The sequence below is a fragment of the Mastigoproctus giganteus genome, chromosome 14 (genome assembly GCF_048544385.1).
Source record: "Mastigoproctus giganteus isolate SK-2022 chromosome 14, ASM4854438v1, whole genome shotgun sequence".
NCBI classification, from domain to species: domain Eukaryota; kingdom Metazoa; phylum Arthropoda; class Arachnida; order Uropygi; family Thelyphonidae; genus Mastigoproctus; species Mastigoproctus giganteus.
In genome coordinates, this window is record NC_143588.1 from 11,281,053 (window position 1) to 11,299,083 (window position 18,031).

An 18,031-nucleotide genomic window follows, 5' to 3' on the forward strand; every position below is an offset into this window, starting at 1 on the left:
AGTACATAACGAAGATTTTTACTTTTAATTCAACGCATGGCGATCGACCTAAATATGCTTTCAGATCGCTGGCCCATTGCGATCTACCATTTGCCAGCTCCTGTGTTAGGGTTTCACTGATACCTCATAATCTTGAAGCAAAAATGATGTCAATACAACACGCAAAAATGATGTCAATACAACACGCAATAATGGCAATATCAACAGAAACTTTCAAATGGAGTGCAGTGGTTCCCAACTAGTGGTTTGCAAACTCCCAGGGGTTCGCGAAAGTGTTCCAGGGAGTTCGCACTAAAATTTCTTTAATGGCGTCTGTTTAGATTTGCATAGGTATATTTTTGTTCCTTGCGGTTCGCTTCAAATTTTATATTTAGTTTTGGTTTGGGTCACCGGCCCTAAATAGCGAGAATTTGTGACAGGATGTCAGAGGATTGGGTGCGAACGTGCCGATATATAACGCACCGTTCGGCTGTGGAAAAAGGGTTATAAAAATTATAACTAAAAGTAAACAAGAATAATAAAGAAAATAAAATTAAATATAAAGTAAAGAATTGCCAACGAAAGAAACCACATCTCCCACAATTCCTTATTAGTTTACTATCTTACAGTATATCGTGTTAAATATATTTTCCACACTATTTTTTTTTTTTTTTTTTTTTTCATTCTCAAAGACCATTGTTATGTTTTGGTACTTAATAATCATTTTATATTACTACATAATATCGCTTAAAAAACGAAGTACTGTCAATAAGCTAGTCTGTAATCAAGTCACAAAGGAGGTTAGGCAAGCGAAGCAGATTGCAAGAAATCTTTGGCAAAGGATGCTAAGAAAAACAGCAGAGTTATTTATTTATATAAACTCTATAAGCAAAGGAATGAATCAGATTGGTCTACTTGATATCGATGGTTCAGATAGCTAGCAAACAATGAGTATTTTGCATCTACATTCACAGATGAGGAGTTATTCAAGGAGGAGAATGCCAGTCGTTTATCAAACTGTAACAGGGTGCTTAATGATTTTCTAATAACTGAGAACAAAGTGAAGGAGAAATTATTGAAGATAAACATAAGGAAGGCACCTGAGGTGGATGGGATCTATCCAGTTATATTAAAAGAGGCAGCAAAGGAAGTAAGCAAACCCTTAGCCATAATTATGAGAGATTCCTTGGACTGGAGGTGTGCAAATGTGACCCCAATCCACAAAGGAGGATCAAAGGAAGACACAAGTAATCATAGACCTGTTAGTTTAACTTCTGTTCCGGGAGTCACTGGTTAAAGAAGCATGCAAGATCATTTAGACAAGACTGCAGTAATAATTCAGACACAGGCATGGGTTTGTTAAGGGAAAGTCTTGTCTGACATATTTGATTGGATACTATGATGTGGTTACAAAGGAACTGGATGCTACAAATAATTTTGATATCATATACTTGGATGTCAGGAAAGCTTTTGACACTGTTGCGCATGGAAGACTATTGTACAAATTGGAGCAGAATAGTATTAAGGGTAAGTTGCTACAATGGATAAAAGGGTGGTGAGTAGGAGAAGACAGAGTGGTAATCAATGGACGCTGCTCTTCGTGCACTAATGTTATTAGTGGAGTCCCCCAGGGTTTAGTGTTGGGCCCACTGTTTTGTATATTTATCAATGATGTTCATGAAGGTATACTGGGCTGCCACTTTATTAGGTACACCTACCTAGTAGCGTGTTGAGCCTCCTTTAGCCTTCAAAACACCTGAATTCGTCTAGGCTTGGATTGAACAAGATGCCGAAAACGTTGTGCACGAATGGAGTACTATGCAGACATGAGTGTGTCACGCAATTCCTTGAGATTCGACGGAGGTGTAGGCCTGCAGAGAACAGCCCTTTCCAGCTCATCCCAAAGATGTTCAATAGGATTGAGATCTATGGACTGAGCTGGCCACTGCAGCAAAGAAAAGTCATTGTCATGTTCCTGGAACCGTTCCATAGTGATTCGGGCTTTGTGCACTGGCGCATTATCCTGCTGGAAGTAACCATCTGACTGAGGATAAAATGTCAACATGAACGGATGCACTTGGTCAGCAACTATGTTTAGGTACGATGTGGCATTCAGACTCTCATCAACAAGCGATCTATGGGTATTAATGGACCCAACATGTGCCAAGAAAACATTCCCCACACCATAACACTGCCTCCACCACCTTGCACACTAGTCGTCAGACATGACGGGTTCCATGGATTCATGTTGTTTTCGCTAAATTCTGAGCCTTCCATCAACATGATGCACCAGGTACTTCGACTCGTCAGACCAAGCAACTATTTTCCAATCCTCGATAGTCCAGTGCTGGTGTTGCTGTGCCCACAAGGAGGCGTGCTCGCTTGTTCTTCATTGATAACAAAGGTACGCGATGTGGCCGTCGGCTGTTGTAGTCCATTCGCGACAAAGTGCGAGTAGTGGTCCGTTGCGATATTTTGTTCTGCGCACCAATGTTGTGACATGATGTGCGACATTGTGGCCCGTCTGTTTGTTTGCACAATTCTAGCCATCCTCCTCTGACCTCTCTCATCAACAAGCGATTTTCTTCCACAGGAGTGCCGTTGAGAGGATGTTTTCTGTTCGTTGCACCATTCTCGATACACCCTTGAAACTGTGGTGCGTGAAAAGTTCAGAAGAACTGCAGTTTCAGAGATGCTTTGTCCAGCTCGTCTTGCACCTACTACCATGCCACGTTCGACGTCCGTTCGATCACTCCTTTTTCCCATTCTTGCTACGGTTTGTACGCTTAAATGATACTAGAAAGGTTATTCTGTTGCATTTATATCCATAATTGTGGTCATGTGACTTGCAACGTTGTGGGACTAACCATTTGTGTCCACAGCAGGGGTGCATCTAATAAAGTGGCAGCACAGTGAATATCAGGCTTAATGTCGAAGTTTGCAGATGATACAAAGGTTGGCAGGGTTGTTAATGACAGTAATGGCAACTGACGCTAAACATTCACAAATGCAAGTACTACAGATGGGTAGAAATAACCCCAGAGAAACGTATCAACTGTGTGGTAGTACACTTAAGGTGGTAGAAAATGAAAGAGAGCTGGGAGTAATTGTACAGTCAGATACAAAGTTTTTCTGAGCAGTGCAGATAGGGTGCCAGAGCAAGCCATCGAGTGTTATCAACGATATACAGGAATTTTTCTAGTAGGGAAAAGGAGGTGTTATCCCTTTGTATAAGGCAATGGTCAGGCCATGCCTTGAATACTGCGTACAGGTCAGGAGGCCTCATTTTAGGAAAAATGAGGAGTTGCTTGAACGAGTACAGAGAAGGGCAAAAAGATTGGTGGGGGAACGAAATGGTGGTCTTACCAAAAAAGGCTTAAGTTTTGCAAATTGTAGCATCTTGAGATTACGCACCTGGGAGGTGATCTGATTGGGGTGTATAAAGCCTTGAATGGATTGAGCAAGCTCAGTTCTGATGGGATTCTTCCGCTTGCTCAGAATACGAACCTGAGGGGGCATAGATTCAAATTGAGGAAAGACAGTTGTAGAATAGATGTGCGGAAGTTTGCCTTTAGCCAGCGGGTAGTTGATTGCTGGAACAGACTTCCATCTGCTGTTGTGCAAGTTGATAGCTTAAATAAGTTAAAGGAAAAAGTGGACAAAGTTTTAGAGCAGAGGGATCTGTGATTTTTTTTTTTTGCTGACGCTACATAAGCCTGCTTTTCCATCATATGCCTCTACTAATGCTAATATTTCATAATAAAATTTACAACTATTATAGGCACCTCCGCAGCCAGGTGGGAAGGAGCAGCAGTGCGTAGCACACGCTTCTTGATTAGACCCGGGTTCGAGCCCGTCACCACCAAATACGGAGGATGCGGAAAGGTCAGGGAATGACCAACGCATATCCCGGAGCAATATGACCTTAGTTGCTAATGCTCCTAAAAACCAAATAACAACAACAACAACAACTATTATACGATTTCTGAGAATATAGGTTTAGTGGTTCGCGATAAAAATGTGAAGTTGAGAGGGGTTCGCGAGCCAGAAAAGGTTGGGAACTGCTGACGTAGAGTAACGGCATGAAATTATAGAATGCACAAGGTTTTCATACTTGCATCTAAGACAAGAAATTATCAGGATAGCATGCGAGTCTTGCAGCAAAGACAGTTTTGCAGGCACGCTCGCCAAAAACTGAGTGACACACACACACACACACACACACACACACACACACACACACACACACACACACACACAGACTACTTGGCCATCGACCAATGACTTGCATTAAATTCTGATATGAAACTAAGCATTACAACTGAGGAGATTCACACAGACAAATATTAAAGGGAAATCATGGATACAACGGGCAGCATTCAAGAGAAAGACAACCACGGTTTTAATTTTCATATCAAGTAGCCACAATGCAGCAAGTTCAAAAGTACGTTTAGGAAGGTACGAAGAAGCAAATGAGAAAGAACGCCAAAAGGATACGCAGGGCGAGGAATGAAATAAAGTGGACGGACCAAAGTAAGTTTGTTTTTTTCTTCTCTTTTTAAGAGAAAAAAAAGAACTGGATTTTGGGAAAAAAAAATTAAAAATAAACAGAAATGAAACGTCTGGACTGACATTTGTCTTCATTCAAGGTTACTGCTATAGGTCTACGTCCATCAGGTTTTTTGTTACCAGCCCTTAATTCTCCACAGTCTGTACGCAACCACAGGAGAAAGAACTCAGCAGACATCAAGCAAATTGGCTACATCTACCCGACTGACCAGCCTTCTATTGGCTACCAGTGCAAAAATTCAGGCCGGTAGATCTTTTTAGGCATCCTTAACACATTAGCAACGCTGATGTGATTGGTTTGTCCCCAAACGAAGAAAACACTCGCTTTCATTCCGTTCCCTTATAAAATTCTGTTGTCCACTATATTACGTTAACCTTGGAGAGCACTTGGGGCAGGTTAATTTCCAAGCAGACGATTCTGAATATGAAATGAATAAATTATTTATTTATTTCATATCCAGAATCATCAGCATAAGGTAGGAAAATCAGTTCTCTGACAAAGAAGTCCTAGTAAGATGTATAACTTCCGCATAAATCGGAAGTTATACATCTTACTTTCGCATACCCAACATCAAAGTTGAAAGAGTCTGACAAGAATGTGGCATAAACTTATACAATCTATAAAACGAAAAGGACGAGTGTAGTTATTCCTGCAGAGCAACGTGCCTTGTTAGAATAGAAATAGAAGGAAGACGTACAGTGAAAGGACAGAATTCATGGGATACTTGGTTCCTGGGCAACGCGAAGATCGAAAAGAGGAATCTCCTCTTTTCAATCTTCTGTGTCTTAAACTCTCTATCTCATTCTGTCAAATTCATCTGCTGTCTCTAGCGTTCTCCCAACTCAACTAATCACTTGGAACTATGACTTCCTCTCTTTGCAACTTGACTTTCTCCAGTCCAACTTTCCTAACAGTGAAGTAATTTCCCTTAGTGATTTTAAAGTTTCCAAACAAAGCTGGCTTCCGTTTTGTAGTCACACAGACCAAGATCCTGAGGCTTTTTGCAACTACCAACGACCTCGCACAGATTGTTCATTTACCTACAAGAATACAGGACAATCCTAACCATACGGTAAACAAGCTTGAACTTTTTCTCACAAACAGCACTTCCAAGTACACGGTCGAAGCGAGCGGGCCTTTAGGCACCTCAGATCACAACTTGGTGATTGTCTCTTCAACAATTGGAGCCTTTATCTCATGACTATGCCCAGCCTCGTGTTGTTTGGCATTACAAGAATGCAAAATGGGATGACCTGTGAGATTTCGTTTCTTCTTTTCCTTGGTCGGATTACTGTTACAAAACTTCTGATGTCAACGTGTGCTCAGATAGTGTCAGTGAAATTATGCTTGTTGGAATGGAATTCTTTTTATTCCACACTCCACCTTAAAATCTCGTCCTTTATGTAAATCTTGGTTTCCCAATAAATGTGCTAAGGCTGTTCAAGAGAAGAATGTTGCATATCGTAATTGGCTTGTTTCCAATTCTTCAGATTCCTTTTCTGCCTACACCAGAGCTCGCAACAATTGTAAAGCAGTTATTAATCAGTCCAAACTTGATTTTGTACAGGCTAAAAGTAGAAAACCTGCTTCTTGCCCTAATGGTAGCCGTGCATTCTGGCCTCTTGCCAAAGCTATTGGCCGAAACGTTTGCCCACATCTGTCAAAAGCAGATGGTTCTATTGTCACTTCAGCTAAGGATAAATCTGACCTGCTAGCATCCCATTTTTCTTCCAACTCATTTATTAATGATCTTGGTAAAACACCTCCCACCATTCCCAACGCGCTCCATTCAATGCCTCCAGTCAAAAAAAAAAAAAAAAAATGTCGGAAGGATTTTGAGGCATCTTGATGCTAAGAAAGCTCCAGTTCCTGATGGTATTTATCCACTTTTTCTTAAACCCTGTGCTCCCGAACTTACTCCTGTCCTTTGCCGCCTTTTTTCACTTTCTTTTTCTAAAGGTGTTTTTCCTTCTGCTTGGAAATTGGCGTGGACAAATCCCTCCCATCCAATTATCGTCCCATTGCAATTACTTCTACTCTTTCTAAAGTAATGGAGAAATCAATTAACAGCCAACTCTTAAACTACCTATAAACCTTCCGTCTGATCACCTATCGCCAGTATGGACGTCAGTGTCGATCCACTGGTGACATTCTTTCTTATGTTACCCATTTATGGACAAATTAAATGGAAAGGTTCAGTGAAACACAAGTAGTTGCTCTTGACATCTCAAAGGCTTTTGATCGTGTTTGGCATAAAGGTCTTCTAAACAAGCTTCCATCTTATGGTTTGCCAACTGTTTTTTGTAATTGGTTATCCAGTTTTCTCTCTGATCGCTCACTGAGGGGGATGGTAGATGGCTCTCTGTCTTCTAACTTCTCCACTAATGCCGGTGTCCCCCAAGGTTCAGTTCTTTCACTCAATTCTTTTCCTCTTGGATGTTAATGACCTTCTCCATTTACTGGAAATCCTATCCATAGTTTTGCCGATGATAGCACATTGCATTCCACTTTCCATTTTGAGAAATCTTGCCCTGCTCAATCAGCTTCAACTTCTCGAAAATCTGCTACCAATTCCTTAAATGCCGATCTTCAGGTAATTCTCCAGTGGAGCAAAGACAACTTAGTTGATTTTAATCCTAAAACTCAGTCCTGTCTTATGTCTCGCAAAAAGGATTCTTCTGCTCCTATGCTTATCTTTGGTGACACTCCGATTTCTAGGCAAAATGATATCTCTTTTGGGGATTACCCTGACTTCTAGTCTATTGGCCAAAAGCACATTAGAAATATTGCTTCCTCTGAACCTAAAAAACTTGGTTTTCTCTTTCGCTCTCGGCGTTCCTTTTCTTCCAAACAGCTGCTCACTCTGTATAAATCACAAATCCGCCCTGCCATGGAATATTGTTCCCACATATGGGGCGGTGTCCCAAAACCTCTCTCAGGCTTCTAGATTCCATTCAGAAGAGAGCAGTTAGGTTAATTAATGACTCGTCTCTAACAGTCTCTCCACTCTCTGTCATAGACGTTCTGTTTCTGCTGCATGCCTTTTCAATAGATACTTCGATGGGCACTGTTCTTCTGAATTGGCTTACATAATTCCCGCTCTCTTTCAAAACAGTTCGAACACGTGCCGACACTAGCCAATATCCATTTATTGTCCAACTTAAAAAAAACTATGGCAACACTAAGAAGAGGAGTACCAGAAGGCCGGGTCTTGTCTACCACTCTCTTTGCTCTCATCTTAGAACCATTTTCAGTTTGTAAATTTCTGGCGAAGTTTACAAACTTCAGCTCTTATGCTGACGACTTGAAGCTCTTCATAGTCTCTGATGACAATAAAAGCGCTCAAGAAATAAGTCACCATACTGCTGCACAAATTAAACAACTTGTTGACTACTTACTTTTTTTTTTTTTTTTTTTTTTTTGATTTGGTAGTTGTTGGCGCATCGGCTTCTGTGGCCATAGTGCACCTCCCAAGGTTTTTGCAGTACTTTGATCCAAGCCCGAGGCGGGAATCGAACCCGCAACCTTTGGGTTGCCGGGCAGGTACTTTACCCACTCGGCTAGCCCGGTCGGCTTTGACTACTTACATATGGCTGGGCTCCAACTAATTCAAAAAAGCCCTCCCAAATATCTATCATCAAGAAGCGGATAAAAAATGATATACAATCTGTAATAGATGGCAATAAAGTCACCAAGGTATCAATCCCACACGGATCTTGGTCTCACTTGGGATGAAACCCTTACTTTCCAGGACAATTTCATATATTAGTAGAGCATTAGTAGAGGCATTTGATGCAAGAAAGCAAGCTTATGCAGCATCAGCCAAAAAAAAAAAAAAAAAAACGGCTTCCACTTCACCCCTCTGTTCGTTCAAAATACCTGTCCAGCTGAGCCTTAAACTTATTTAGGCTATCAACCTCCACTACAAGGGATGGAAGTCTGTTCCACCAACCAACCACCCGCTGGCTAAAGGCAAATTTCCTCACGTCTATCCTACATCTGTCTTTCCTCAATTTGAATTTATGCCCTCTCAGGTGATTATTCTGAGCTAGAGGAAGAATCCCATCAGCATTGAGCATGCTCAAACCATTCAAGGCTTTATACACCTCTATCAGATCACCTCGCTGGTGCCTAGTCTCCAGACACTGTAATTTGCAAAACTTAAGCCTTTCTTCGTAAGAGCACCCCTTTGTTCCATTCACTAATCTTGTTGCCCTTCTCTGTACTCGTTCCAGCAGCTCTACATCCTTCTTGAAATGAGGCCTCCAGACCTGTATACAGTACTCTAGGTGTGGCCTGACCATCGCCTTATACAATGGAATAATCACCTCCTTATCCCTGCTGGAAAAATTCCTGTATATCATTGACAATACTCCATGAGCTACTCTTGCTGCCCGTCTGCACTGCTCAGAGAATTTTATATCTGCCCAAGTCCCTTTCATTCTCTACCACTGTTATTGTAGTAACACAGAGTTGATACGTTGCTCTGGGGTTGCTGTTTCCCATGTGTAGTACTTTACATTTGTCAATGTTAAACTTCATTTGCCACCTCTCAGCCCATCTGCTCAACCTTTCCAGATCCTGTTGCAGCAGCATAGTGTCAGTAGTGTCCTTGACAACCCTGCCAACCTTTGTATCGTCTGCAAACTTGGACACTAAGCTTGATATACCATCATCAATATCATTTATAAATACAGAAAACAATAATGGACCCAACACTCCACTAATAACATTGGTCCACGATGAGCAGTGTCCATTGATTACCACTCTCTGTCTTCTCCCCCTCAACCACCCCTTTATCCATAGCAGCAATTTGCCTCCAATGTCACACTGCTCCAATTTGTGTAGCAGTCTTCCATGTGCAACAGTATCAAAAGCCTTTCTAAGATCCAAGTATATAATATCAAAGTTATTCCCTGCATCCAGTTCTTTTGTGACTGCATCATAGTATCCAATCAAATTGGTCAGGCAAGACTTCCCCTTAACAAAACCATGCTGTGTCCGAGCTATAACTGAAGTCTTGTCTAAATGATCCTGCAGTGCTTCTTTAACCAGTGCCTCCATTAATTTTCCTGGAACAGACGTTAAGCTCACAGGTCTATAATTACTTGTGTCAGCCTTTGATCCTCCTTTGTGAATTGGGGTCACATTTGCACATTTCCAGTCTATGGGTACCTCCCCTGAGTCCAAGGAAGCTCTCATAATTATGGCTAAGGGTTTGCTTACTTCCTTTGCTGCCTCCTTTAATATAACTGGATAGATCCCATCCACCCCTGGTGCCTTTCTTGTGTTTATCTGCAACAGTTTCTCCTCCACTTTACTCCCAGTTATTTCAAGATTCTGTAGCTTACTGCTAGAGTTGAATACACCTCTGGCATTCCCCTCGCTGAATAACTGCTCATGTGTGAATGTCGATGCAAAATATTCATTTAGTTTGTTAGCTACCTGAGCAGGATCATCAACAGTTGACCCATCAATATCAAGTGGACCAATCTGATTCATCCCCTTCCTTCTAGAGTTTACTTAAGTAAAGAACTCTTTGCTGTTTTTCTTTGCATCCCTTGCCAAGGATTTCTCGTAATCTGCCTTCGCCTGCCTAACCTCCTTTGTAACTTGGTTGCATATGAACTTGTATCTATCATAGGCTTCTGTGTCACGTGTTAATTTGTAAGTATCCCATGCATTCTTCTTCTCTGCCACATGTCTCATTAGTTCATCTGACATCCATTTTGGCCTAAACCTTGAACAATATTTCTTAATTGGTATGTAAAGCCTGGTAGCTTTCAAGATTAATTCTTTGAATGCTTCCCATTTTGAATTTGCTGTTGGTAACATCATCAGTTGGTCCTACTGTATAGACTTTAAACACTGTCTCAGTCTATCGTAGTCGCCTTTACGGAAGCAATAACCCTTCCCTTTACCCCTAATTGTAGTTACCTCTTTGAGTAAATCCCACTTCAGTACACTGTGATCACTGCCACCTAGTGGTTCATTTATCTGCAGATTCTGAATGCATGAAGAATCACTGCTGATAATCAAATCAAGAATATTACTCCCTCTTGTTGCCTTACAAACATGCTGATGTAGAAAACAATCATCCAATAAATCCACAAAAGCCCTGCTAGTGTGTGAGTGACCAGCCCCCAAATTCCAGTCAATATCTGGGAAATTAAACTCTCCCATTATAAGACTCTGATTTACTGGCCCACTCTATTTCCCTGTACAGTTCCTTATTATACTCATCAGAGTCATTAGGCCTATAGCACACTCCTACTCTCAATTTTGATCTCCCAATGCTTATGTCACACCAAACTGACTCAACACTGCACTGTCCGGCGATATTGACTGGCTTCACTTCCTTGGATTTTATGTGTTTCTCTACTAATAGCATAACCCCTCCTCCCTTCCTATCCTTTCTGTAGACGTTGTACTACCCAAATTCCAGTTCTGCATTACTTATATCTGTGTGACACCACGTCTCTGATATCCCAACAATATCTGCCTTTGATGTTTTGAGCAATACCTGAAATTCATCAAATTTATTTACTAAACTCCTAGCATTGGTGTACACGCAAGTATACATGCACCTGTTTCTATTCTTAGCTACCGTAACACATCCCATGAGTTTACTTGTACCGCAATGGCTCCCAGCAGTCTCTGAAATACCATGCATCTTGTTTTTCAGGCTTCTGCTCATTCTAATAGAAACAGTGCAAGAATCTCTTTCACCTCTGCCAGTGGCTACTGTCAATCTATTGGTCTTTGTCTCCCCCCAAGCTAGCAGTTTTCCGACCCACCTAACACTGCCTCGATAGCATCAGCAAATATTCTTGCACCCTTTCTATTTAAGTGTAACCCATCCCTGTAGAAGCAAAGTATATACAAAGAAAACATTTTCAGCCTTCTGGGCGATCCGCCAGGAGCTTGCTGGTTGTCAGAATACCTCCCTGATTTGCAAATACATTGAAAGGTACCTCTCCCATCACTTTATAGGGCTCTAAACTATGGTCCTCGCCCCATCAAGTATTGCAAAGGAGTTCCTGGCAATTGAATATTGGGTTTTGAGGTGGTTGAACAGGATCCATGGTAATCCATTCACCATCTCTAGATCTCTACTAGATGAATATGACACCATGGAATATCAAAATTCTGGAAAAGAACTTCATCACTGTTGCCAAACTATTGACTTATAGTATAGATTCCCCCAACGTCCAAGAAATCATTTCAGCATAGACAGAGAGCGACATAATCTACGTTATAAAATATCTCTTTCGTCTGCATCGGCCAACCCTCGTCTGCCTTAGAGACACGTTCCCAGCAAATATTATTGGACATTTCAACCAGCTGCAAATTAGCCCCAACAAACTATTGGATGACAAGAAATACAGGAAGAATATCCTGGAAGACTTGCATCAGAGCCTTTGCCTATAGTTAATCCTAAAATTCCATCTACCATTCCATCACAAGCTATCTATGGGCGCATACATTTAGGAACTCCTGTACTTGAAGACTTTTGCTGTCTTTTTAACAGAGTGCAACTGATTTCATTTTGCATACTTAATTTTCCTGTGTATAAATTCAAACCCAAGTTATCTCCCTCATGTTAATATATATATGCACACACTTAAACTATACCAACTTTATTTAATTATGTTTTTTTATAAATCTAAATGTTTTTAAAATTCTATGTACACCCTTCTAGCCAACCAGCTGCACAGGGGGGAAAGCAAATTTAATAAACTGAATAATAATAGGAAAAGGCTACCTGTCTGATTGACATTGCGGTGCCAAACACTAGCAATGGCCAGAAAACACATGAGGAAAAAATCAGGAAGTACACGAACCTAAGACAGGCAGGAGATCAAAGAGATGTGGCATATGCAACAAGTAACGACCATCCCAATCATCGTTTCAACCACAAGTATGGTGCCAAAGACCCTACATAACATCCTAGCAGCAATAGGTCTCCCAGAGAATACCTACAAGGAACTGCAGAAAGTTGGCAATCCTGAACACTGTGGGAAAGTTCGAGAGTTCCTCGACCAACAGTAACACCAGACATAACATCAACCACCCTGTGTACTTGGTAGCAATACCCCCCAATCGCGAGGTGGAACCCCCAATCAGGGAGAAAGAATATAATAATAAAAGGGTTTCCGAGGCACGTTATTATATGAATGAACACGCCTGGAAGTAACGCAGTGGTGCATTACTTAACCTGTTCGTGGACTCAATTGAAGTTTAGGGTTGAAGCCTTATGCTACGAAGGTTGCAGAACATTATTATAGGGCCAAGCTTTATTTTGTACATTGCAATGTGGGTTTTCTACTAAATACATCAGTCTCGCATAATGAAGCCTATCGTCACAAGTTGCGCTGGTAGTGCACTACTCTAGATTTAAAAAAAAAAACTTCTCCAAAGAAGAAGATAGTGCTATTCAATTAAAGTGCATACCATTATCCACACTGCACTTTTGACTCTATTCGAAGTCTCATCTTGAACACCAGATTCACTTCTGATGAGCGTTGTGTATCGATTTTTCGTCGTCCGCCTGACAGATACTACGCTGTCTTCACTGCTTCTCATGTTCGTAGTTTCCCGCTAAAGGGAAATCTTTGTGCTGCCTGTTTGATGCGTCCTTTACCTGGGAGATATGCGATTCTATAAATGATTCTTACCGAAACAACCTTATGACATCGCAGAACAAAGCAGCCATGGTTTTTCTAATGACTTGGCATTCATGTATCCACGCACTCATTATTAACCGCTCCTTAATTGTAAAAGAACTTTCTTCAACCGCAGCTCACTTGAACAAATAAAGAAGAGTACATTAATAATAATAATAATAAATAGAAATATCAATAAAATAGCTATAAGCACTGAGGTATACAGTGTTAGTGTTATGGGGCACTATATTCAATTTTTAAGTTGGAATAACTCAGATTTCAACACTGCTTTTCACAAAAGATATCGCATTTCTGAAGTACTAATGATCTCGCACTGCGCACTTTTGTAAGCCTACACATAATCGAAAGTCGTGCAACTAACGTTTATCCTTTTTACGTGCTTTATGGGTTAACCTAACTATATAGTATGAATCAGAGCTGTACTACTCAATATGTTCTACGTTGATAATAATATTAGTAAAATAATAAGAGGAGTTTACCTCAATATGGTGTGTAGAACACTTCCGTATGATACCCTCCAGAAATTAAAACGGAAAAAACGAAAAAAATCGACAACTTACCGGTACATTAGAGTAAAATATAAATAAATTAATTTAACACAATTCAAATCAATTTAAAACAATTAAAAATCAAATTAACGCAATTAAAAGAATCTAACGAAAATATTCAAAACGATTTTCCTTCCTAAACACGGAAGGAAAATCGTTTTGAATATTTTCGTTAGATTCTTTTCGTTTTCTTTTAATTTTCGTTAGATTCTTTTAATTGCGTTAATTTGATTTTTGTTTTATATTTATTCGAATTGTGTTAAATTGATTATTTAATTATTTATATTTTACTCTAATGTACCGGTAAGTTGTCGATTTTTTCGTTTTAATTTCTGGAGGGTATCATACGGAAGTGTTCTACATACTATATTGAGGTAAACTCCTCTTATTATTTTACTAATAAGGGTTAACCTAACACACACACACACACACACACACACACACACACACACACACACACACACACACACACACACACACACACACACAAAATCACGATTATCGCTAAAGATGTCATTACTTTGCATGAGAGTTGTTGATTTTGTATGTGTGTGTGTGTATTAGGTTAACCCATTAAAGAGAAGAAGGATATACCTACACATTCATCACTGTAGTATGTGCTCTATTCCTTCAGTAATCAGATCAATGAGATACAATATTCATTATTACACTGCATTCAGCCAACAGAACACGTTTTAGTTTAAAATATTTCACTAATGATACGACACGTAATCGCCAAATTTGTATTCTATTGTACAAGTACTTATTATTATTATTTTTTTTTTATTGCAGCACTAGCAGTTCGATTTTTGACCAAACGCTACATTGGAGAGTACGATCATCAAACAGGTAAGCACAATGAACATTGCAGTTAATTCATAAAACTATGAATGCCCATTACTGGAGTCAGAAGTAAAATAAAGTAAAATGCTATCATGATGAATATTACATTTTTAATTTAATTTATAGTTATATCGTGTGTACATAATTAATTATCTAATTCTGATGCGAGCCTTTGTCCGTTACAAGACAGTTTCGACTTTACCTACAATTATCTACATCGTATTCATTTAGTTGCCATAAAGATTGTGATATTCTAAATTCATCTAAATGTGATATACTTGCTGTCAACGACAAAACTGGAAATAAATCTTGAAAATATTCAGAGTGCGATTGCGCGTCCTGAACATTTCGCCTTTGCTGCTTCGAGCATTTTTGTATCGTTGAGCAATTTTAACGCTTTGCGCGCATTTCTACATTCTGGTCAAAAATTTATAAACCTTTTAAAATTGGGGTCATCATCATCAGCCATTTTCAATCCACTGTAGGATGAAGGCCTCTCCAGCAACTTTCCAGTTTCTTCTGTTTTGTGCAATGACCATCCACTTACTACCCACAAACTCATGAATTTCATCTGTCCATCTCCGTCGTTGTCTTCCAGGTTTTCTTCTAGCTCCTCTTGGGTACCATTCTGTTATTTTCTTAGTCCATCTGTCATCATGTCTTCGAGCTATGACCAAGACCATTTTAGTTCTTTAGTTTTGATAAGAATGTCCTTTACTTGAGTTTGCTGCCTAATCCATGTGTTTCTCTTCTTATCTAACAGTCTGATTCCCAATATAATTCGTTCCATTCTTCGCTGTGTAGTTCTCAGCTTCTCTTCCATTCTTTTCGTGAGTGCCCAAGTTTCACTTCCATAAGTCATGGTGGGGAGTATACATTGGTTCATTATTTTACGTTTCAGACAAACTGGGATATTGATCTTCAGTATGTGACTATATTTCCTGAATGCTATCCATCCAAAATTTATTCTTCTCCTGACTTCCAGCCATTTATCATTATTACAGCTGATGACTTGTCCCAGACTTGACTTGAATGATGCTAATGACTTGTCCCAATGACTTGACGCCAAATTGGTGTCAACAGATAATTAAACGTACGGCATGAAAAAAACAAGTTTTCATGCCGTGCGTTAAGAATCCCGTCGATGATGTGAGGAATATTTTAATGAGCCTTTCCAATGTGGCTGTTAGTTGGTTTCAGGCGAGGATAACATGGTTTTTCTCCAGGGAAAATCAATTTTTTTCGTCCAGAAAACAGGCAAATCGATCACATACCACACGCACTTTACAGAGTATTATATATGGTATAATATGGCCTATGTTGCTGATGGGCCTAAAAGTAAGCTGACCATAATTCCTTGAGGCCAAAACAGGACGGGGAACGATGAAAACGGGATGATGAACGAGCTGAAGCTTTGAACCGAATTCAAAGTTTCCTTCCTCAGCATAAAGTTCATACGAAGAACATTTTTCGAATGAGGGTATTTTGCGTAACAAAGTTTGGTCTTTTAAGATCTTGTCATAAAACTTATCACACACTCCATATTACAATTTTGCTTTATAATTAACATGGCTATCAAGGTTTCAACAATCTGGATTTCTCCTTCGACCACATGCTATTCATTATGGAAAATATTCCCTCCACGGAAGCTGTACTTGCAGATAGGCAAAGGCAAAGAACAAATTCCACAACATTACTAAAATCCTGGAAAGCTAGACTTTTCACGAATTTCACAAAATATTCGAACCCATCTATCAGATACAGAAATGTTTTCTTCATTCCATGCGTCCAACTGCCTGATAACTATTGCTTTTTACAAATGCCTACTGATCAAATATGCGAGTTTCGTCAGCCCTTGTTCGTGTAATATCTCCTCGTTGAAACTGTCCTGTATTTCTTTCCATTCAGGTACCTTTCTCAGTAATACCCATTTAAATTTTTCAGTATTTCCCAAGCTGCATTTCTACTTGTTTACATATTCTAAGCTGGTTTCGTAAAAGTTCTTAACTACTTCAAAAAACTTGACCTCACTAATTTCACCTCAGTCTATTAACATTTAATTTATTTTTAATATCTGTTGTTATAAAAAGTTAGTTTTTTCTGGCTTCTGTAAGTAAGCCAGAATGGTGAAACTAGATCTCTTGCGAATGACAACCATAATTTCACACAAGAATCTTCAAATAATTTTTTTTCAACATAACAGGACATTTCTCTTGAGAAATGAAAATATGAACGAAGTCCATCACACATGCTTAAAATTCTGTTAATTGATGGGCCTATGGACAAAAATCTTGTATTTCCATGTTCCAATAATTTTGCATAATTGTCTCCTACAAATTCACAAAAGTTTAAGTTCTTCGACTCTGACTGTGTATATAAAAAACTATTTGTATATTTTAACTGCGAAACAATCAACATCGATTGGTAGACAGTCAATAGCACACTGGATAAAATTGCGAATAATATGTGCACCACAACCAATAACCAACTGATTTTCAATTTTTCTCCATACATTATTTTTACCAACTCTTTTACAAGCTCCAAAATTTGTGTTTGAATTATCGGCACACAGAGCAACGATTTTGATTTGTAAGGAGAATTTATCTATTATTTTCTTCAACTTTGTAGTTCGGATTTCTTTGTAGTTCACCAGGCAAAGAAGTAAAATCTATAATTTTAAACTTTGAACAACAATCGGAAACAGTTTCATGTCTTTTTTTGTTTGACGTGTCTAAACTTGTAATGCTTTTAGTTTCATTCAAATCCATTATTACTTCATCCAGTATCAGTACATATGGTGATAAAATGTTAGTAATTATTGCTTCTAACTTTGTACGTGCGGAAGAAAATTTTGGTTGATAAATCTTTATCAATTTTAACAAGCAGTCATTTGTACGAAAACTGATTGTGATACACAAAAGCTTCGTGTGCTGCGATTTTATCACTTTTTCATCATCACGTCTTACGATGAACGAGCTGATGCTTTGAACCGAATTCAAAATTAACATCCTTATGTTTCGTAGATGTCACTCCTACCTCCAAAGAGCAACAGAAAAATGAACATTACAATGTTGACAAACCATTTTTGTTTTATTGCTATACCAATTGTCCAGTTTAATAAATTTGAATTCTCTTTGAAGGTCTTCGTTAAATGCGCAATTTCTCTGTTTTGACATTTTAAATTTTGAGGCTTAAAACTTTTAAACTTATAAAATAAAACCTTTTCAAGTGTGTATATGCAATAACCAACAAGCACACAGAACAAATGCCGACTACAGATCAACTACTGACACGCAACACATTGCTGAACTGATGTTAAAGGCCTATGACAAAAATTGTTGGTCTATTTTAGTCGTAGTGGTAACCACCGGCAGATGGAATTCTAGGGAATTCGATCAACGCTC

The 18,031-nt window shown here is 39.2% G+C and overlaps 1 protein-coding gene across 1 annotated transcript in view; it reads left to right on the plus strand.

The window, feature by feature from the left end:
* Positions 1-18,031, plus strand: part of LOC150074977 (ras-related and estrogen-regulated growth inhibitor) — a 47,130-nt gene that overhangs the window by 18,103 nt on the left and 10,996 nt on the right. The window contains exon 2 of the mRNA XM_090388322.1: positions 14,577-14,633. Coding sequence (XP_090244448.1) covers positions 14,577-14,633 — 57 coding nt within the window. The remainder of the gene's footprint in view (positions 1-14,576; positions 14,634-18,031) is intronic.